The sequence below is a fragment of the Ylistrum balloti genome, unplaced genomic scaffold (genome assembly GCF_031769215.1).
Source record: "Ylistrum balloti isolate Yb309-2 unplaced genomic scaffold, AGI_CSIRO_Ybal_v1 Utg369624, whole genome shotgun sequence".
NCBI classification, from domain to species: Eukaryota; Metazoa; Mollusca; class Bivalvia; order Pectinida; family Pectinidae; genus Ylistrum; species Ylistrum balloti.
In genome coordinates, this window is record NW_026781893.1 from 295,166 (window position 1) to 319,804 (window position 24,639).

A 24,639-nucleotide genomic window follows, 5' to 3' on the forward strand; every position below is an offset into this window, starting at 1 on the left:
AAAAGTGCTTCACGCACTAATGGAAATTACAACATGAAATAAGAAGTTTGTAATTATTCAAATTTATTTTGATTTTCGTCCATTTTTTTTTGCTTTGAAAATAACTAATCAAGTTATCACTATTTATAATTTTAATGAGCACAATATCTCAATGTCAGTTTTGCATGTAAATTTGTGGTATTTATTTGAAGGTTAAATCATTAATCCCCAACTGATGACGTTAAGGAAACACACGTTGGTACAAAAAGGTCACTTTAACTTCGGAATAGCCTTATTGTTGTAGAAACAGGTCACTCAAAGTTATGGTTGTTAGGTAAAGTACTTCTTTCACTCTGGAATTTTTTCAAATGATAAAAAAGCACGAAAGTTCATGTTATTTCGTAACTTTTGGAAAATATTTAACTTCAGTGAAAGAAATACCATATGGTTTATGTATGGTATTACCGATTCATGGACTGGTCATGTTTGTATTCAGAAGTCCCTCACCAGTTTATTATTACTTTACGGTCTCCACATTATTCTGATTTGTTACCCTTTGCTCCCATCTTATAAAACCAATCTTGTTTCATTTTGTCGCATTGTTTAAGTATATATATGTTCAATGTTTGTTCACCACTTGAGTAATTTCTGTTTCAATGCTGCTGTAGTTTGTCTTCACTTCAATGCAGATATTTATAGCACTATTCGCAATCCCTGTTTTATATATATTTGACTGGTTTTACGACTGCAGTGTTTACAAATTTTTTTTCTGTGGCGTCTCTCACACATATGATGCCATGGTCTACTTACGATCGAGTTAATCTTTTACAACATCTACTAGACCTCGAAATATTTATAATAGATTTAATATTCACTTTTATCACTTTGAGACATTCGTCTGTAAATTTAACAAAAACACATGAAATATGGCTGGTGTTTGTATATATATACACGTGCATACATGTACAAGATTGCAGTATTGGTACATTATAATTGTTATATAGATTTAAATAGCAAAAAAACCTCCATATTGCCAAATAAATCATAAGATATTTAAATATCACGTATAATATCGTTCATGTAAATTACAAACGACAATGGACAAAGATCCACAGAAAGTGGGACAACTAAAGGACAGTTTTTCACATATCTTTCACTTTGACATCCTTGACACAGAAATGCCAAAAGCCTTGACATGAAAATGTCATAATATTGAAACTAAAATGTAACATTATTGACATAGCGCTCCATTTCGTCATACAGTTATATAAACAAGCTATACAATGACACTTACCGCAAGACAATACTACATAGGAACAGAAGGAAGGATAAAAAAGAATATATAAGAAGCAGGGGGAGAGGGTTGGAGGTTTGGGCAGGAAACGAAACATAGAGAGGAAAGAGGAGAAGGAGAGTGTAGGAGAGAAAGGAAGAATATGGTATATAATAGAAGACAGAATAGGGGAAATGGAAAAGGAAATTCGGTAGCAGGAAAAAAAGAAATAAATTGTAGTAACCTCTTATTTGGCGATCTTCCTTCGACAAAAAGAAAGATATGTTTCTTTGTAGTGGCATGTGTTTTAATCTTCTTTGAGGTACAGTATAATGTTTTTTGACATACTAAATGTAGATAGTGACTACAGAGTTGATGGTCCTAGATAGTCTTACAGTAGAAAGCCACATTAATGTTTCAACATTGTTAGGTATCTCTTATCAGAGATATATATGGTTACAGCTGTATAACAATGTCATGCTCTAGTTACGCTTTATCCTTATCGGTCTGCACGTTATATTCAACATATCAATATTCGTAAATAAAGACACATACGCGTACTTGGATATTAGGGAACTCCCCGAATCTTTTGACGTAAATATCAGCTTTGTAAAACTATGCAAGTAATTGAGATTTGAATTATTGAAGTGTAGGTTATATGTCTAAGATTAATAATGTCTATGGAATATCATTTCACCTGTTGTGTATAATTCCGAGTTTTTTTAATCAACAAACGACGTGTTTGTGTATCCAATGTGTTCAAACTCTAAAACTTTATATTGGGTAACTTCCGCTTTGGCGGTAGGCGAGAATACAGGATAACATTTGATATATGGATCTGTTTCCATACATGTTGACATAATCACGATCACTTTATGCTAATTATCCCCTATAAGGTACCGAGGCGGCAAGGTAAAACAAAATTAGGTGCTTTTAGACTTAACAATTGTATTTTTATAGACTTTGAAGAAGAATGCAAGAGGAGGTGACGAACACCTATTGAGTATACCTGTCATGCGCTGATCTCACCTGACTCTACCTCCGGACCTTAATACACATACACACATGGGGTACGGGACACTCGACCTTCATACTTCACAGGATTATAACGTGCACACATAGGTAGGAATCAAGGTAAGTCAACCATTTACATGATATGTATCTGTAATCATTACTAACCAAACAGACTGGATGTTTAAACTTCTACCGATATTATGTTAAACCTATTGCCTTTTCATTTAAACCTAAGCGGCCTCCTTTTTATTTACTTTTCTATTGGGTTTTTATTTTCGCTCTGGTTTCCTGGGTGTTAAAAAAGGGTAAAAAAATCACTGCTGTTTGCGATAAGAGTAGTTGATTGTTGTGTGTCTATGTATGTGACACAAGATCTGCCGAGCGGGGGCCTGTGAGGCCTCGACCCCTAACCGTCAAAGATAATAGACTTATTACTCTATTACAAATTGAAACTAGCGAGAAACTAGGTCCAGTTGTCACTCCGCCATCATGTCGGTAATATAACGGCGTAAAAACGTCAATCCAACCATCTGAATTTGATCGTGACTCCTTGTAATGGTGTGCATTTCCGTGTGAACGGGATCTATTATCTTATCTTAAGGTATGTACCTACACTATATAGGTAAGCTGTGCATATGTGCACGTCATACACGTGCATAATATACAGGCATTATATTTGATAGAATATTTACCGCTGAATGTTGTCTATGGACATTTTTTCTCGAAATATGCTTCGTGTGTGTACATTTTGAAAGTTTGGGACAGCCTGCCTTCACTCCGGAGTGGCTGTGTAAACACTTCCCGTAGATCATGTTGGTCAGGAATATATAAACAATCTATATTTGTACGCCATTTCGCACTGATGTAAGTAAACTACCTTTTACACTACACATATACCTGAGATTAAATTCTAACAAAGGTCATTAAATACATGAACTTGTACATATCTTTTATTTCTGCATTTTCCTCATTTTAACATGCTAACTAATTCAAATCAATTACTAAAATTAATTAAACTGGATATTGGATTTTTAATGACGATATAGTAGAGCAAAATGATTGATAACTGTGCTTTAATTTTCCGATCTGCGTTGAATCCTACAAGATGACACACGGCTATGCATGAAGCCAGCGATACATTACATTTGTAAGGACAGCAGCATGCATCAGTGGTCGTATATGGGGGAAGGAAATTATGTATTCGTATTACAATCCATTGGAACAGTTTCTTTATAAAACCTTAACAAATCTGGGCTTGCTTGTAACAGATTACTGGAGAAAAAAACGAAAACCCATATTACTCGGTAGGAAAGGAAAATTCCTCACCACAATAAACGCATGAAATATTCAATTTTCATACAAATTATGTCATTATTTCCTAGTGATATCAGAGCATCTTAAAATTTCTAATTTTTTGTATTTTCACCGGACAAGTAGTAGACAAGCTAGTATTATTCAGACTAATACGCTCTCTTGTTTTGAACAATTTTAGCATCAGTGAAATGCAAAACGTTAATGGTTTGTCGCAGTGACATCTGTCATGTTACGTTATAAGTGTTGATACGAATGACATGTTACATTGTTAGATAAGTACGTAAGCGATTGGCTTTGTTATCACCTGATACAAAGGCCAGATTTAGAGGTGACATCATTATTAACAAGCAATAGTTTAGACTCAGTCTGTAAAACAGCATTGTATTGTCTAAATTTCTTCAAGTCAAAAACAGGTTTTATTTGTATCTTTTGTAGTTAAAGACAAATAATGAAAAAAATTAAGCAAATTTACATTCAAACGAACAACATTCGAATAGCTCATGAATCGGCTAGGACGAGTTTACTTTCGCAATAAAATATTTATCATGTCGAATGTTTGAATATGGGAATTTTTTTTCCGCAACGAATCGCTGTGAAAACCTGTAAAAAATAACTAGCGACATAATGAATTTCCGTGGGTACTTTTATTTTCGTTCATTTTGTTGGTACTCTAAATCAACTTTATTTCTCCACGAAATAAAGTCTCCACGAAATAGTGTTTTCTTTGGAAAACCACGAGAAAATAAGCCCAACGAAAATGTAGGATTTTACAGTATTATATCCATGTAGTTGATTCGTTGTTATCGCCTTGCTCTCGATATACGATACCTGTAAAACTGATTTAGTTGTGAAAATGTCATTAAATCGATTCGCGCCCTGTTTAGCTTACTCTAATGTTACAGACTGATGACAACAATAGGATATTTCGCAAATACACGTGGAAAGGATTTGTTACAGATCTGTCCGTGTAACAACAATGCCCATGAAATTAGGTCAAGTTCCTAACATGTTAAGTTGGAAATGAATGCCATTGATTCTCCAGATAATTTCTGGTATATACTATACTTAATATTCATGATGACAGAGAATCTGAAATCACTATCAACCGCTAATTACTCGCATAGCTCCCAGGTCGTTCGGCGGGTATATCTAACTGTGATACGGTCTTAAATTATCGTCAGGGTATTTAAACAATTCCTACGAACAATGCTGTTCTTCTAGGAATCTAAGAAGAAGAATTTAGAATGCTACGTTCATGTACAGTTGTGTGCTGTCCTTGAAAGCGTGATCTGATGGCCAGCACTATTACATAACTAGACTTCAGATTAGAATTGACTAAAGTAACGTAGCTGCCATATCAAGATTTCTTTCAGTAATGATTCATCGATTGGATGGCGACAAAGCGATATTCCTAAATCCTCTGATCCTTTTTAACATTTAGACATTGGAGTTGTGAATGAAATAACCAAGTAGCAAACCGTGATTCCATTTTGTTATAAACAGTTCTATCATAACAGTTTGGAGCCCAGATGACAATCGTGGATGAAAAGCCCTTTATGTTTAGTGCTAATAGCTGACCGAAGGAGTATCACCTCTAATGGGCAGTGAACAGGTGCTTAACTACCCACAATTGTCCGGATTGTCCCTCTGGACATTGGTCCAGACATTGTTTAGCATCCAGGTATATCATGCGTTCTTCTCTTATCGATAAATGGAATCTCTAAACACATACGTAAAAATAATAGCTTGATTATGTTGTTGAATGCATCAATGATATGAGCACGTAAGAAACACTTTTATCTAAGTTGTACTGTCATGCTTAATTCGTTATTGTGTTGTCAGTCGACCGGATGACTGGAGACCAGTACCCAGTAATATACGTATCCGTGGCAAACGCTCAGCCGACTATGCGTCCTAGATCTAGGTCAATTTCCTTTGTAAATCAGTGTTTTGTCAACTCCTTATCAGGTTTTGTAATAGTATATCGCTACTTTAAAGTATATCATATCGAGAATTTCAATTTTCGAGGATGGCATAAAATAGCTAAATACCATGAAATAACCTGAAAAGAGAAGATAATTGGTGTCATTTATTTCCTGAGAAACACCAGGTTTTTTGCTCCAAGCTTTTAGAAAATTAGCGAAATGTTGAACCATTAGTAACTACAGTATACACATTATATTGCAATGTATAGAATTTCTAAACGTGCGTCGATTATCATCAGAAAAATATGAAATTTATATGATTATAAAATAACATGACTTTTAAGATGAAGTATAAACTCGTATACACTGAGGTGGAGAGTAGTGTGACGAGATGGTGATAAGATTTTAGTGAAACAGGTCGAATTGGTGATCTTCCATACGTACATCAGATAGCTATAATGTTCTATGCAATAAAAGTCGATCCAGCTACGCGATGTTTATTCCCATTTCAATTTTTGATAAGAAAATCACGGATAGACTGTTTACGAATTTTTGAGATTCCTTACAGACGGTAATTGGAAATAACGAAACCAAATGAGCTGATTACGATGAAGGTTCTGCTAGAAGAGGCCACCCTCGATAACAAATAGTGTCTAGTTTCACGACGACAGTCTCTAAGGTTTAATCGTACCCCATTACATACATTGTTATCTACACTGTAATAAATAATGTCATGTTGTTGTAAGTTGAGGACTTTCTACCATTAGGATCTAGACTTGAACGTAGTTTAATTTCCTTTAGTTTCCTTATAGACAATGACATGAAAGTAAATCAATTTTCCTTTCATCTGACGGGCTTAGTTGATTACGCGCTACTGACCCTTTTGGTAATTCAATCAATGGTCGATAACTTTAATCTCTATCGGGACCTAAAATACCTCCACGGAGTCAATGTGTGTTGGGACAAGATGTTTCCCCAATAGCTCAGAGAAACCACCATAAACTTACTCTCTGTTTTACCTCGCTCAAGAACTATAACAAGAATGTGTAACTTTGCTGACGGAATTAGTCTGATCATAGCTTTTTAACCTTCGACATTCAACGTCTGACGTTAATGTTTCTATTGAGGATATTAACAAGTATTATAAAATATAAGTTTATATATATATATATTTTAACAAAATTCTGTTTTCTCTTTCTTCAGTGCATTATCATTCTTTTAATTGAATTCCATTATACTGGAAACAACGCAATATCGTAATATTTCAATCATGCAGTTTTTTTTATAATACAACGTTAAATTTCTCGTCGTAGACATTCAAATCAAAATCGCAAGATATTAAGCCTGTCTGATAACTTTATTTTCGACCTTTTGACCTTTGTTTACCAGATCGATTTTAGACTCTGTGGTAGGCTGGTATTATCGGTTAATGCGAAAACGAATTTTGAGAGTTGAATGAATAGACATCTTTATATTCTGTATAATCTCGACGCTGTTACACTTTAAATGAAATATCAGTTCCAGTTGAAGCATGTGTTATCAGCTTTCTTATTCAAGGCTGCTCCAAAATACATTTCCTGCTCTAATACATGTGTAGCTTTATATCAATGGAAAGTCTATCCAGCACGCATTCCACGGATTCCGCCGTGAAACACATGTGGTGTTGAAGTGTAAACATTCGCGAACATGATAATGTATTAAGGGAAGGGTTATCTCTGCGGTCAAAAGCACCCTTACTGTGACGTCCACCAGGTTCGGTTTAGGTCTGGTGCCATATACAGCATTACTGATGTCGTTTTATATAGAGATCAAACGCCGTGTGAAGTACATCCACCCTTTTTACTAGAATACTAACCAGCTGAGAAGAAAGAAGTCAGTCTTGCGGAAAGACACTCTACAGAGGCTGCTAGGGTGGTTGACATAGATAACTATTTCAATTTCATTATTACATGTTCTCGGTAGGAAATTGAATCTTCTTTCATAGAACTGTACAGGCAAGTGATGAGAATGGGTTATGTCGCTTATTTAGGAAATATCATCAAGTAATGTTGGTTCGGAATCAATCAATTAAGTGTTGTTAGATAGTTATCTTTATATTCAGACATGTATAAAGCTAATGAAATTATAATAGAAATATTCTATCTTTGGTAAATGTGGGTACAAGTATCCTATTTCCTTATACGATTTGAAGTTTGACGTGTTTGATGTTCTTTAGTTTACCTGTTGGTTCCGTTGTTGTATACATTGTTCTCATTTTGGGAATCTGACATTACTTACTTGGACTGACCAAGATTGATATGGCGGGTGTTGTTGATGAAGCAGAAGACGCTTAATCTTGCGGTCACATCCTCCTTGTACTTGTTAATGAGTCTTAATGTAAATCTTTCTTTTGTTCATATTTTGCTCTTGTTTGATTAAATTTTGAGTTTGGATTATGATTATGTTTACATATTGGTGTTTTGCTTGGTTTTGTTACTACACGAGTGAAGCCCGTTTGTCATTGACAAACGTTGATATCGAGATAAACATGTTAAATCGATTGTCTATATCAGCAGTGTGTATTTCTGGTATATCTTGAAGTCGCTGCAGGCATGAAAAAGATACTGATGTTAATATTGTCGACTGGTTTACCTACCATCTATATCGTCAACAATACAATTATCTGGACACAGAATTCAAACTGGATCCAACAACATATGGTTCAATATGTTATGTTTGTCTGGAAAGCTATATCTGTACGTTTGCGTATGAAATTAATATTGTTACTAGAATTAGTAAATAAAATGACGGTAAACTTGATGGAAATCGCACGAGATCTTACTGTGAAGTTCGATTACCATATAATTCCATGTTTACTTTGAAGTTTGTTTTCATTTTGTAGTATACCGCAGTTTACACTTAAATGCAATAAATAATCCAGAAACTGTCGACAGTCTAATGTGATTTACATATGAAACATGTTTTATATAGGTTTCTCATCATCACTCGCTAACTTTAATAATCCTCCTACGCGACAAAGGTGTTCGAGCTTGAAGTGTTTCATCCTCATTCTATACACACTAACATTCGTCGATAAGGTTGCTCATAAGTGTCGGAGTACCGTCCCTTACTGCTAAATAAAGAATTTCTCCGACGCGAAAGGTGCGTTAATTTGACTACATATTTAATTTCTACACTACGCGACACACGCGATGGTGTCCGCACTGAATAATCAGCTCTCCATATATATTCATTGTGTCATATGTGAGCTCGCACGTGTAGTTATACCTTTCCGACGCGACAGGTGCGGTCTTTGTATATGCGCGTTCGTATGTGCGACGGGTCACATAGTACACCACATATTATCTTTTACGCTATAACATGATGTAGTATACGATGAATTATGCAAGTTCAAATCCTATCCTTAAAGCTGTCAACAGTCGATCGTTGTAACGCGATGTTGAAGGAGTGAGGCAGTGCAGGCTGTGTATGTCATCCGTCCAGCTGCTAGCCACCTCGTTAATCTACTTAATGATCGATGAAGTGATGTCAAGTCAATACACTTTAGCAAGAAACGTTAGCAACCGAACAAAAATCAAACTGGTGATAATCTTAATTCAACATCATAAATAAAACGAATAAGAACTAAAAATAGTTTGTCATTAACACGACCGACCTTTCCAAATAATTGGAACGTTAATGAAACCCCCCAGTGCAGTAATGCACGCCCGTGCGTAAGTCTACACGTGTTGACAGATTTACGGGGGTTCTGTCTTATCAGCTGCCGTTCGACACGGCATAACCTTTCCCTCCACATTGTCGGTTATCATCGCCTGTGATGGACATGCTAACAATAAACGTGACGTGAAAACGTCGATAACTTCCGCGCCAGAATATGTTTCATTTCACATGGCCTACCTACGTCAGACCCGACCTGATGGCGCACAGTTTACACTTACTACGCTTGTTTGTCTATGCAAAGGATGCAGATGTGTGCGCGCATTGAAATCGTATCTTTTTGTCCGTTTTATCAATTTTATATACAGAGTTGATATAATGCCTTCTCGCCCAGCGTCACTTCACCATGCGAATTGGTTTACAGAAGTAATGTAAATATTTGGAACATCGGCTACTACATTTATTCCTACACGTGCTGGACCAGTATCCCTCCGCCCTGACAGGTTAATTCCGTGGTAGTGAATAGCCTATCCCTCCGCCCTGGCAGGGAAACTGTGGGAGTTTGGAGACATATCAGTAGGACATAACTACTGAGCTCAAATGATTAGAACCATTGATCGATCTTTCTAAATGTTGAAAGCATTATCTCGTTGGAATAATGGCGGGGAAAATGACCAAAAATGGGTTCGGTGTTGTAATAGTGTCCGTGTTTCGCGCTGTGATGGCGATCTTGGTGATGTTGCCTACACTCCTGATTCAGTGGCTAACAGGGACCACTTCTGCCCAACTGCCGTCCCGGTGAGTTCAACATAATTATTCTTTGTACTCCATGACGAGTTCATGCTGTTAAATTATTTTGTTTCCTTTTCCTGTATAAAACCACATGTTTAAGCTAACTTCACTCATGATGTATCTGTAGGTTAATTAAATCTGGATTTGTTTAGATAGTTCGAAATTAATCGAATCCTAATCTAACTTGATTAAGGTGACTACAAAGCTTTTAATTAACTGCAGTAAAGAAACATTTATAAGTTTAACAAGTCTGTAATGTTAAGAATGTTAAAGTTTACACAATAACTATATTAACTAAAACATGACATTTTGGAAGATATAACCCTCCCAATTAATTTGCATCTAACGTTTAACTGCAAATCGATATTAAATGAAGTGTAGTCTTTTTCAAATTAACTATCATCGCTTTTCTTATAGAAGCTCAATTAAATACCTTTTGTGATTAGACATATTGGTTTTCATCGTCGCACAAAAACATCGCCAATCGCAATATGAGACTATTAAACGAAAGATATGGTGGGGCTTGGTACTGAGTATTGACACTGTATCGCTTTAACCTATGTAAGACCTTGGTTGGGCATGATATATGGTAAAATGTTTGTCATGGTACACTAAAACGATCCATCGGTTTCACACAATACCAAATACTTTACAGGAGTAGTGAAGGCCATCGTGAATAGATATAACGATATACCAACGCGAACATGATATTTGAGCTACTCGGGAATCAAACTTACGCATCTAAGCCGATACCTTCCGAAGTAATGTTCCAGTTGTACTACAATACACAAGCTAAATCTAAAACCAAGATACATCCCGAACATTGATGTTCTGTGAATCAGGAGACGTTCTGAATTGCTACTAAACATGCTTGCATCCAGTCTGCATTCCGAAATGTTGGTGTAATTCATTGTTACGAAATGATAACATGGAGACGTTATTTCTTAATATCACTGGCTTGTTAAATCACTCAGAATGCTTTATTTTGTGTTATGTCATCTACTGGTTGGCTGAGATAGGTAGCTTAAGTACTTATCTGGGGGCTCTCCCCATCATACAGGCTTGTTTACAACAGAAACTATTTCAGACGATGGCAATGTTAGTTTTGAAAAGAGGCTTCATAACGTCGGCTGTTGTTACGCCATATACGGCGTTTTTACACAATAAACAAGTTACAAGGTCAACAATAGGTGTTTCTGATATACTACAAAGGTCTGACAGAATATGTTAATAGGGTACCGTAGGGGTCTTTTATACATACTGAAAGCTATACAATAATCTCCTTTAGACTGTATAGCTACAGAGTTTCTCAAACAGGATACATTCCGGAGGGAAGTTCTCATACTTAGATTATGTACGAGGAGTAAGTACACAATGTAAGTAAAACTGTGTTTAGGTGGAAATTAATGTAATCGTTAACTTGTCTTTGCTGATGTTCGAGTAAGGATAGCACAAACTTCAATACTGTAAAATAATTTCTTTTCGTGTGGCTAAGTTTTCGTGGTTAAAAAAATGAGAAGAAAATGCAATGTAGGATGCACTTTGTTTGTGCTGATAAATCTTACGAAGTCCACGGGTACTAAAATCCGTTTTTATGCTTATCCTTTTTTGACTTGACAAAACCCAACGAAAATAAGCCCTCGAAAATTATTGACTTTACAGAATATATATGCTGGCTGACTGAAAGATTACCTAAAGAATGAATTACGGTATTTTCAGTTGGTAAACTATTTACACAAACTATTGCACGACTTGATCGTGCACCTGTCTAGGAAGTGGACATTGATTTTACCCAGGGGTGCCAGACACCGACCTATAACTATACCTCCACATAGAAATAATCGATCGCAGGGCAAACAAATCTTACTCATGAAAAATACAGGACCAAGTTCTCGTGCTTAAATAGATACCACTTCTATAACAGTCTTCTCCACGATCAAATCAATAATTGTCTTCCTAATGAATTTTGTAATATCAAACTCGTTGTTGTAAGATTGTGAGGTTAGTGGGCTAGACTTGTTTTTATTCTTGTCGTTTCGAAATGCGACCTTACCGTACATAGACAACGACAATAATTCATTTGAAAAAGGTTTCATGGACAAGTATATACGGAAATTGAGAAAATACGTAATGGGAACGGGTATGATGTATTTCAATTGGTATAAAGTATTTACTATCTAATTTTTTATATTATTATATAGCATGTATTATGTTAAATATCTCACTTGCATGTTTTACATGAAAACAATATGTCCGACTCTATATCGTCTTTCCAAACGTAAATTATTTAATCTATTGACAGATGATTATGTGTTGACTTCATTTACAAAAACATCCTATTAATTTGTGAAAACGACTCTTCATACCCATGAGGAATATTGAAAAACGTTTGGGAAGAAAACTTTCATCCATATGTAGACAAGATGTCCTTGAGCTCTATGATGTGTTTTATTAGAATTATGAAGAGAAAAACACCACGCGGGTATCATATGCAAGTATGCATCGTCAGCCAATCAAATCACTGTAAAATTGCAGTGGTGTACTGCCGTAAAACAAGGTCAAGGACAGTATTGATGTGATTATCCAGGGCAGAAGGTGGAACCAGGTCATAATGGACAATATACACTTTTGGTCTGAAACAGACACATACCAACAATGTCATTTTGGGAGGGAGAATACTAAATAAACGTAAGAAACAAACATTCATTCTATGACGTGCGTCTCTAAAATCACACACAAACAAAATGATCTGTCACATACCCGACACAGCTACAGAGGAATTAGTACATCTAAGGAAAGGCCATAGAAATCCAGTGTGAGGGTTACATCATGTTAGATAGTGATAGGGGTGAGGTCATCAGAAGTGGTTAGGTACTATCGGAAATTCACTTATCTGTATCCATAGAACAAAACAATGAAACATGTCACGTATTCTAATAAAAAAGAATGTGGACTAAGTTTCCTGATACATATAAACGTAGCATTAAACATGAAGATTCTACCATCATGCTTTCCTTCCTGAAACGTTTAAGGAACTCGGCTTTACAATCGGCTGTTGTCTATAGCTGTAATGATCAACTGGTCAGTATCAAACTTATTGAAGATCAATGTTGAAATTAAGGATGATGGTCTTCAAATTGTCAAAATATCTAATTTCGATATACAAATGATTAACTGAAGGTCAGGCAGAACAATGAAGAGGTGTGAGAGAATGTTTCAGCACTCACATCTCCATGTGAATGTTTGAAATCAGCATTGCCAAAGTCGTCAAACGAACCAATTCTTTTGAAAGCTGAAAGTAGAGCATCGAATGTAAATTAAACTAACATACTAACGCAATCAGCAGTAGAAATCCTTTTATATATTATTATTTTCTTTCTCTAACCTTTGTCCGAAAACACTATGAATGTCATTTAAATTTACTATCTGTGAGAAGGGAAGACTTGTTATTGTCAATTACGGCTTTGATGCACACCGAAGCACGGAGCACGAAACGAGACAACAAATACAGTACGACTGCACTTAATAATGCACAAAGAAGCGGACATATCTTTTGTGCAATCTGAGATAGGTGGTAGACACTGCTGGTGGACTATACAATAGATGGTCTTCAAATTGTCAAAATATCTAATTTCGATATACGCTTGTCAATGAAGAGAAAACAAACAGTGTACACAGCTGGGAGTCTCCGAGGTTTAGTGTAATCTGCAATCCATATGAATAGTGGCACGGTTCAGAATATACACAAATACTTGACTTTCTCCTAAAATTATCAGTTTAAAATTTTACTTAAATTACTGAGTTATGGAAACTTGCCGATTTAGAATTTGACGTTTATTTCCGATCATTTTGGATTTTTCTCCGTCGCCTCCTGTGGTTAAAATTTAGTTCCTCAGCTTCCATGAGGAGTCCTAGAATGACGAAACAGCTATATAATGTAGCGTCACTGACGAATCCTAGAAAGACGAAACAGCGGTTTGATACAGTTAATTCATTGTTTGTATCTTACCTAAATTTGTATGTTCTGAAATCTCGTTTTATCAGTAATATCTGGTAATAAGGGTACATAAGATAGATTTATAGAAAACATGATGTTAATTTTCATAATCCACGTACTGTTTCAGTCTTAGTGTTTTATTTGGTATTCGGTGTATTCCGAAACAGTGCTATTTTACTATTGTTATTGGCCGAATGAATATTGAGTTGAAAAGTTTGGTACTCGGTACTTATGGTTCTAATGATCACAGGGGTCATATACACTGCCCAAAGTTTCCTATCATTATTGTATGTCACACCGCTTATCGTCATGATCAACCTAACGTCGTAATACATAGCGATCTCGTACACTATCACCACTTCTTGCGTCACTACAACTGTTATGGCCTCATAAGGCAAGCTGACACCCGTTCAGTAAAACTATATGTATAAGCCAAGCTAATCTGGAAATATCGTCAACTATTGATTGTGGCTAGGTCCGAAATAAACAAGCTGCAGATCTGTATTAAAACCGAACAGAGATAATGCACTAAAGTCTTTATACTTGTGACTGCTTTCAGTTCATCAATTAACGTTCAAAATGTTATTTCATATTAAAGTTCGAACAAAATATTTCCATAAGGTATAAGATAAACATCAACAAGGATTACAGAACATATGTATTCAAACTGAACCAGCAAAGGATTAATTTGTGAACGTGTATTTGCAATGTTTGTATTAATGTCAAGACCTACATACATACTCCTATTTCACCTGAAGATTAACGACCACAGACTGTGTTTACGACCCTAGTAACGATCCTCCATTTATACTACAAGTGTAGACCCAGAGGGTAATCATTCTACAGACGATGGGAATAATAACGACTCGGATCTAATCAGTGATCAGGTAACACTAGAAGCTACTTAAAGAGAGGTAAATATACGTCAGTCTTAAACGAGGAATCTAATGCAGGTAAACAAAATTCAGTGGAGAATCTATGAAACTAACTTTTAAAGCTGTATATGTCATCTAGTGATGAATCTGTGAAATTTACTTTTAAAGCTGTAGATGTCATCCAGTGATGAATCTGTGAAATTAACTTTTAAAGCTGTATATGTCATCTAGTGATGATTCTGTGAAATTAACTTTTAAAGCTGTAGATGTCATCCAGTGATGAATCTGTGAAATTAACTTTTAAAGCTGTATATGTCATCTAGTGATGATTCTGTGAAATTAACTTTTAAAGCTGTAAATGTCATCCAGTGATGAATCTGTGAAACTAACTTTTTAGTGAATTCTGTGAAATTAACATTTAAAGCTGTATATGTCAACTAGTGATGAATCTGTGAAACTAACTTTTTAAATCTTAATATGTCATGAAGTGATAAATCAGTGAAACTAATTTTTTTAATCTTAATATGTCATCCAGTGATGAATCTGTTAAACTGACTTTTCCAGCTTTATGTGTCATCCAGTGATGAATGTGTGAAACTCTCTTCTTTTAATCTTTATATTTCATCCAGTGATAAATCCATGATAATAACTCTTTTTAGTTTACATGTCATCCAGTGATGGACTTAAGTGAACGAAAATCAGTGACAAATATATTTCACTTTACATGTGTACGAAATTCAAAATGACTTATTTTACTGCATAAGAGAATGATGATGAATCAACCAAGCTGACTTATTTTACTATGTATGTGGACGAAACCCAGCGATAAATTCATAAAACTGGCTTATTTTGCATATTAGTTTAATGATAAAACTTAATATAACTGACATATTTTAATTGATTGAGCATAATTGCTTATTCTATTAAAAAGAAAATAACGACAGATTATATACTTAACACGCTTATTAACAGTGATATGTTTACCGTTGACAAAGGACTTGTGAACATGTAAAGTTGGTGCTAAGTGGTAGAGTGTCAATTGGGGTTGATAATGTGATTATTGTGTCCATATATCATGTTGTGGTATATATATACAGATTGTCATTGTGGTTCTATTCCATCTGACATATATGTATCTGTCTCAGGCTTTCATATATCTTCCCTTTGTGATCCATTTTATTGCCAGGGTTCACCTGCTCAATCGTTCATTCGATTTTTCTCCTTTTAAATTGAAATTGTTGCGTAATTATAATCTAGGAGTGAGATCGAAACTTATCATGTTTGTTGATTCATGTTCATTCGAGTACAATGACCTTGTAAACGTAATTTTATGCTTTGTTTCCTGTCAATTGATACTGTGATACATCTTTCGTATTTTGTCCTGAGCAGTTATCTGTTATTTTTATCTTTTTCAGCGCTTGTCGAATCACATTGCTTAAAATTAATTTGGTTTCAGAATTGACATAATTGGCCTATAATGGTTTCTTTTTAACCTTATTTGGCATGCATGTCTAGATTTAACTATGGATGTCCATATAGAGTAATATGTACGAAATCACATCGATCAACTTAACATCCGGCAATTAACCTCTTCCTATGTGTCCACTTAATTTCGATGAATCACAATCGTGTCAGTTTTAAAATATTTCCTTGATTCGTAGGTCGACCACGTTTTGTAATAATGACGACATGTTATGTGTAGTTCCTCAAAAAACCCGACTTCAATGTAAGAACCTACACAACCTGACTGACATCACGGACACAATGCAGACAGTAAACAAAGCAATCCCACAAATATACTACCAGCCATCACTTATTTCTCCGTTTAACTACGAAAATATTTAATTAATACATATACAGATAGATATGCCACAAAATAGATGGTACTCAATGATTTATACCAGAAGTTGTGACAACAATTTGCATATCACTGGGCCAGCAATATTACCAATGTGTGTTATTGGGAAGTAGAATAAATTGAGCGCCGTAGGTTCATCTTCTTAGTGTTAAGTGTAAATGGAAATATTTTAAGATAACACAAATGTAATTTATAAACTGGCATGAATTTAAAGATATTTATACAATGGTGTATGCATCCTGTTGTCGTTCTAATCCCATTAACTAGATCGTTGTCAGGTCCGACTGGGCTGTTGTGCAGATGTCGGTTTTGTAACCTACATTTTGTTTGGTTTCTTGTTTACACCGAACACAACAAATAACCCTATGATTATCCGGCTCCTCATGGCCTAACCAAATAGAAAGGAGCAATTTCGCAACCATAATGACATTCCTTAACAGTCAAAAGTCAAAAAATTTGATGGTCTATAATATAAGTGATTATTTGATTATACACGAGTATTTGGTTGTTTGTGTAAATTGTAAATAAAGCACACTCATAATCATTTAGGTTGGTTATAATGGAATACTCCTTATGCATAACTTGACATGTCAATGAAGTCGTAATATAGACAGAAATAGGAATAAATAAATATATAAGTATATAAACAGGTAGATAGATAAATAAATAGATAAATAAATAAATATTGATAATAACGCTTGTGGTGTATTGAAGAATTATTTCTTTCTTTATTTAGCAAGACAATGTCGAAGAACGGACAGCCAGCCAATGAGTATAGTGGGGCCCCTCTATCTGATAATGAGGTTGAACTACTCAAGGCAAGCTGGGAGATTTTGGCGGAGGACAAGAAGACCAATGGTGTGAAGTTCTTTATGAAGTACGTATATTTGCACAGGAATATCACACAGAATTAATAATAAGAATATAAAATTTTAGTTGGATTGCAAAAGTAATGAAATCTTAACTTTGTTACACTAATTATATATTTAATTATATAATTTCATAATGATAATGTTAATTATGTCACAGGATGCCATAGAAACGAGACGTTTTACTATATATTTAACATAATGAACATTAATAAGCATCGAGATAGCTTTTGTCTGTTATTGATGGGAATAAACAATAGATTTATGTACATGCATATAACTAATATTAAATAGCAATGATGTTGAAGACAGATGTCCTACCTGAACAACTGACGTCATAAGAGAACGTTTGTTAGGGGTAATAGTTACATGTAATGTTAGTAGCTAGCTCAATGGTTATGTCACTGATGCCGAGATTTGCATGCTTTTCCTAGATTGTTTACAATGTATCCTGATACAAAGAAGATGTTCAAGAGCTTCAAAGATGTTCCACTGGAGCTCCTCGATTATGACGGGTAAGCAAGATTTGTATGTTTGCTATGGTGATAGGAAATATATCATTACATATTTATACTCACATATAGAAGAAAAAGAAAAATACCGCCCTTTCAACAGGTTGCAGTTCAAACTCAAATTCAATTACACTAGGAAAAACATGCACAAAAATAGATTTATACTCATTAAGAATCACAAGGAAAATAAAACAAGGTGTTCAGTAAAGGTAAGAGGCATCTTGTGCTTCACCAACGACACATGTCATTAAATCTAAGTCAATCCATGTAAGCAATGCTAAGGTAACGAAACCAACAGACTTACTAACGAATAAAAAACACATTATTCATGTCGCACAAGAAAGAAGACTATTTCCAAACGAGATCCCTATGACGACTGTAAATCTTCCCCATAAGGCAACAAGACATGTTCAAAGTTATATTATGGCACTGTTATATCCCTTTCAAATCTAGGGTGTAGGATATAATTTGATATGAAACAAATTCCAACATTACATCTGTAACTACCGGTGTTTTATGTAATTTGGTATCTAAATTGGATGACTTTATATGACAATTTGTAGAGTATTAGAGTGTTTACCGAGTACACCATTTTAATATGACGTCGTTGACAGCGTGATTAAGTTAATGGTTTCATCGATATCCATGTTTTTCCGTTGTCGATGTATTTATCTTTGATATAAAGAAGGAATCTATCGGAAAATAGGTCGCCTAAGAACTTACAAAACTGTCTTTAAACCAAAATAATAACAAAAGAACAAAAACAAACAAAACAAAAAGAACGCGTAAATGGCTATTGCCAAATATACATCTACATATAACAGAAAAAGAAGTGCAGCTACTTAAGGATTCTTTAAAATTTGTTTTCACTTCTTTGCTAAAATTTTACCTCTCAAAAATTGTCACCACGACGAAAGTTTAATTTTTAGTTTTTTTGCCTACTAACCTTCATAAATCTGAAATTTACAGCACTACAACAAAGAAAAACAAGACGATGATAGCGCATGCGACGAGCGTAATGTACGCACTTGAGTCCTATATAGACAGTCTTGACGATTTAGATTGTCTGGAGGAATTGGTGAAAAAGGTTGCAATCAGTCATAAACCACGAGGGATAGGACCAGCAGAGTTTAAAGTAAATATGAATTTCGTGTCTGGCTTCTGTGTGTAACTCAGCATCGATGTAACAAAGGTATCATGTGTAATGCAATATCTAGGTTACCAGGGTAGTGTATATAACGAAATTTCTTTGTGACTTCTTTGGTGAGTAAATCTGATATAAATTGATTACCCTCTGTGGAGAACCATTGAACCCTCAGGTTTGATTGATTTTCCTGTGATGAAACTAATTGTTCCATACTAGAAAAATGATTGTCAAATTTTAAGAAGCAGTAATACAATTGTTCGAATAAAACTGAAATTATAATGATAATCAGCAAATGAACTTTTCAATATATGATGTTTATTTGTAATTTTGGTTGTGAATGCTATTGCATATCTCAGGTTTCATTGTTGTTTTATTACAGTTGCTCGAAAAAGTTTTTCTCGCCGTAATTGAAGATTTAGTGAAAGATGATTCACTTGATTTAGAGAAGATTAAGAACGCTTGGAAAGAACTCATTAGATTAGTTTGCTCTATAGTGAAGGAAGCACAAAACGACAACTGAGGTCATGGTACAACGTTTCCTTGCTCATACCATAATGACGGTTATCAGGGCTCTTTTCTCCGAAGCAAGTCGTTGTGTGTAAACATTATACTTTACATATAATATTGCATCTAATGAACAATGAACTACAAACTTGAACCTCATTCCTGAATCATCATTGGACTTATAAGACTGAGATGTGGATAGAAAAGATTGGAAAGGGTTTCCTTGCTTGAGAAAAATCAAAATCTATATATTAAATAATGCACACTCGTATTCAAGACAATAACTTGGACATATTAAAAACCTTCTTGTGATGTTGTTCTTGTATGAACTTGACAAAATAGCGGTTTCTGTGAAGCGGGAGGAGGACCATTTTCTTGACTAATGACTTGTACACGGCAATATGTGTTGACTTGTATAAATCGCGTGTGATGTTTGACAATGAACAGTGCAAAAGGTAATGTTGCACGGGTGATGAACATTTCACAAGTCCGCTCCAAATAACACATGAGAGAGTAAATAAATCAAGCATGTATTTAATGATGTATCGTAAATTCTTTCAGCTTTAAGTCCCCAAATATCTTTGTGTTGACATTTCAGTTTCTAGATCATTTGAAAAACATTTATTATAAATCCATGTTACCTGAAGGTACTTTTGCCTTCAGTCACCATCATTCCCAAATATAGTGTTTTCAAATGATTTTTTTTATTTGTTAATAAATTAAAGAAAGATCATTGAAATATTTTAAAATAAAATTTCTAAAATTTTCTTTTAAATTATCATTAAAATTAAGCAATAATAAGATAACAAACACAGAGACGTCATAATAACTCTGATTATCGTGTTGTTTTGGAGAAAATACTATTTTTAGATAGTATGTATTTTGAATGACGTGGTCGTCTATCATGAGGGGTACAGATCATAATGAGATTAAGTCATACATGTTTTAGAATAGGATCCCTAGTAATGGTATTTTTTGTCACTGCCAATATTGGTTTTTGTTTTCATAATATCTTTATTGTAAGTTATATCTGTGTATCATGTATTTTCATCATGTGTTTGTAATATCCAAATTTATCATAATCATCTAAATGGGCGTGGAAACTTGATGATGATCACAGAAAACTGAAAGATCATTGATTTTCGTTAGGGATTTTTTTGTTGATTTCGTGGGTTCTCTTTATCCATGAATTTATACGTTTACAAAACGATAAACAGTTAAAATACATATTATCTTAGCAATAGTGGATTATGTGAATATTAATAACTACAAAATCAAATGTTTTATGAAAACCACGAAATTCCAGCCCCACGAAAATAAGTGATTTCACAGAAGAATGGAAAAGGTTGTTTTGTGCACGTTGTCATTAATTTACCTAGCCCTAAAACCTGCAGATGATAGACCAGTTCAAAGTTTATTAAAATGAGATGAAAATATATCTAACTATCATTGTTAAATGTAGTATGTAAATATAAATATTTCAGATAGAATGAAATAATATCATTCTGTGTATGCTTCATGTTAATAGCTGTGAACGGAGATTTTATATATTGGTCTATCGTGTTGGTGAATATTTACTTTAACTGATATTGATAACGTACATATAGAAAACGTATTTAATATTTGGCCGTAATTTTTGTATTAATGACACAAAATTTTGTAAGGCTTCACTCAAAAAGTAAAAAGTGGCAATCATATGGAAAAATGTCTTTATTGAATTTTCGTTACTAAGGGAACATAATATTTATGATCAAATACAATAGGAAGAGAACAAAGGCGAAACAAAACTTTATCTATGTGCCGTATGCATGATATCCAGACATGAAACAAGTGCGTTGCAAAGAATATGATGTAAAGTTATTAAAATGCAAGTGTTTTATCAAACATATTATTACCAACTCAAATTTAAGATTGTCGAAAAGACACAAAGGTGAATATAGCACCTTGGAGTTAGATAATGTAGATCCAAACGATTAATTATACTACATCATACAGCTGTTTCGTCTTTCTAGGACTCGTCAATGACGCTACGTCATACAGCTGTTTCGTCTTTCTAGGACTCGTCAATGATGCTACGTCATACAGCTGTTTCGTCCTTCTAGGAGTCGTCATTGATGTTACGTTATACAGCTGTTTCGTCCTTGTAGGACTCTGCAATGATGCTATGTCATACAGCTGTTTCGTCCTTGTAGGACTCTGCAATGATGTTGCATCATACCGCTGTTTCGTCCTTCTAGGACTCGGCAATGATGCTATGTCATACAGCTGTTTCGTCCTTGTAGGACTCGTCAATGATGCTACGTCATACAGCTGTTTCGTCCTTCTAGGAGTCGTCATTGATGTTACGTTATACAGCTGTTTCGTCCTTGTAGGACTCGTCAATGACGCTACGTCATACAGCTGTTTCGTCCTTCTAGGAGTCGTCGTTGATGTTACGTTATACAGCTGTTTCGTCCTTGTAGGACTCTGCAATGATGCTATGTCATACAGCTGTTTCGTCCTTGTAGGACTCTGCAATAATGTTGCATCATACCGCTGTTTCGTCCTTCTAGGACTCGGCAATGATGCTATGTCATACAGCTGTTTCGTCCTTGTAGGACTCGTCAATGATGCTACGTCATACAGCTGTTTCGTCCTTCTAGGACTCGGCAATGATGCTATATCATACAGCTGTTTCGTCTTTCTAGGACTCGTCAATGACGCTACGTCATACAGCTGTTTCGTCCTTCTAGGACTCGGCAATGACGCTATGTCATACAGCTGTTTCGTCCTTCTAGGACTCGTCAATGATGCTATGTCATACAGCTGTTTCGTCCTTGTAGGACTCGTCAATGACGCTACGTCATACAGCTGTTTCGTCCTTCTAGGACTCGTTAATGATGCTATGTCATACAGCTGTTTCGTCCTTGTAGGACTCTGCAATGATGCTGCATCATACCGCTGTTTCGTCCTTCTAGGTCTCGGCAATGACGCTACGTCATACAGCTGATTCGTCCTTGTAGGACTCGTCAATGATGCTATGTCATACAGCTGTTTCGTCCTTGTAGGACTCGTCAATGACGCTACGTCATACAGCTGTTTCGTCCTTCTAGGACTCGTCAGTGATGCTATGTCATACAGCTGTTTCGTCCTAGTAGGACTCTGCAATGATGTTGCATCATACAACTATTTAGTCCTTTTAGGACTCGGCAATGATGCGTCCTTCTAGGTATCGGCAATGATGCTACGTCATACAACTGTTTAGTCCTTTTAGGACTCAGCAATGATGCGTCCTTCTAGGTCTCGGCATTGATGCTACGTCATACAGCTGTTTCCTCTTTCTAGGACTCGTCAATGACGCTACGTCATACAGCTGTTTCCTCTTTCTAGGACTCGTCAATGACGCTACGTCATACAGCTGTTTCGTCCTTCTAGGTCTCGGCAATGATGCTACGTCATACAGCTGTTTCGTCTTTCTAGGACTCGTCAATGACGCTACGTCATACAGCTGTTTCGTCCTTCTAGGTCTCGCGATGACGCTACGTCATACAGCTGTTTCGTCCTTGTAGGACACGGCAATGATGCTACATCATACAGCTGTTTCGTCTTTCTAGGACTCGTCAATGATGCTACGTCATACAGCTGTTTCGTCCTTCTAGGTCTCGGCAATGACGCTACGTCATACAGCTGTTTCGTCCTTGTAGGACTCGGCAATGATGCTACATCATACAGCTGTTTCGTCTTTCTAGGACTCGTCAATGATGCTAAATCATACAGCTGTTTCGTCTTTCTAGGACTCGTCAATGACGCTACGTCATACAGCTGTTTCGTCTTTCTAGGACTCGTCAATGACGCTAAGGACTTTAAATTGTTGAAACCTAAGTTTATGTTTTTACTTATTTGCTTAGTCGTCTATAAATAGATAGTACCATAAGGCACTAGACTGTTGAAGCCTCGAAAAAACCAAGTGTTTCCCGTACTTCTGACTCATCTGTAACCACTTATTCTGGGGATTTTCCCATCAAAATGTTTAAAAATGTTTATCATTTTCACTTGACTTAACTTAAATATAACCATGCGTACATTGTTATTAACTGGTGTCACTGGAAACTAACTCAAGTAGTAGAGCGTTGAATTTACATAACTTTAGATGAAGATCCGAGGTATGTTGTTTGACGCTCCTACCCGTGGCAGTTCGTGTTTCTCAGGACATTGAGGATCAGACATGTCTGTTTTGACGTAGTTGTGTCCTTGGGCAAGACATTTCAACCAATTGCTCGGTATAGTTTGCGACGGATCTCCTGTATGTTGTTCAATGAAAGTAACAACCAGTTACTACAAGGGAACTCCGCCGCAATATAATCAATATTGGATATATGAATCAAGTTGTTTTAATCTGGATACTTACAACTAATGTAAAAATGTTTTCTAGATAAAATTATAAAATTATGCTTTGTTGTCTTATCTATTTGTTTACCCTACAAAACGAAAAGAAAATTTCTGATTTGAAGAACTCTTCTTCATGTCGATGAATGTCGTCAGAATTTACATTATGATCATAGCCGATAGTGATGCAAACCTGTCTGATTAAAATCATCTCACTGAATCATGACAATATAAAATATATTCGTCGGTTTTCTGTTTTGAAATTCATCCCTAAATTTCAGGAAAAAAACATGAAGCCATTGATTTTTTGATTAATTTGAATTTTCTCAGCAATAGGCAAATATCTGCTACTTACTAGATGTGATATGTTTAGCACTACTGTAAAGACTGGTTCACTACCAGACAGCTCAATTTATTTGATTGCGGCTGGAATATTTTCTGGAATTTATAACGAACATTATTATGATATTATGCGCTGAGCCTTTTTTTCAAATCACGTATCAAGCAACGCAAATAATACATGCACTATTCGTTATAATGAAATTTTATGTAACAATA

The 24,639-nt window shown here is 35.3% G+C and overlaps 1 protein-coding gene across 1 annotated transcript; it reads left to right on the plus strand.

Moving 5' to 3' along the window:
• The first annotated feature begins 9,544 nt into the window (after window positions 1-9,544).
• Window positions 9,545-20,527, plus strand: LOC132550412 (globin-like). The gene is made up of 5 exons (XM_060214477.1): window positions 9,545-9,960; window positions 17,421-17,561; window positions 17,988-18,068; window positions 19,035-19,200; window positions 19,592-20,527. The coding sequence occupies exons 1-5, from the start codon at window positions 9,821-9,823 to the stop codon at window positions 19,730-19,732; spliced, it is 669 nt and encodes a 222-aa protein (XP_060070460.1). The 5' UTR covers window positions 9,545-9,820; the 3' UTR covers window positions 19,733-20,527.
• The last annotated feature ends 4,112 nt before the right edge of the window (window positions 20,528-24,639 follow it).

What these genes read in the sequence shown, in the direction of transcription:
- LOC132550412 (XM_060214477.1), top strand. Translation starts at nt 9,821, where the DNA reads ATGGCGGGGAAAATGACCAAAAATGGGTTCGGTGTTGTAATAGTGTCC. An exon ending in TCTGCCCAACTGCCGTCCCG is followed by an intron (nt 9,961 to 17,420) that starts GTGAGTTCAACA and finishes TTCTTTATTTAG; the next exon opens with CAAGACAATGTCGAAGAACG. An exon ending in TAGGACCAGCAGAGTTTAAA is followed by an intron (nt 19,201 to 19,591) that starts GTAAATATGAAT and finishes GTTTTATTACAG; the next exon opens with TTGCTCGAAAAAGTTTTTCT.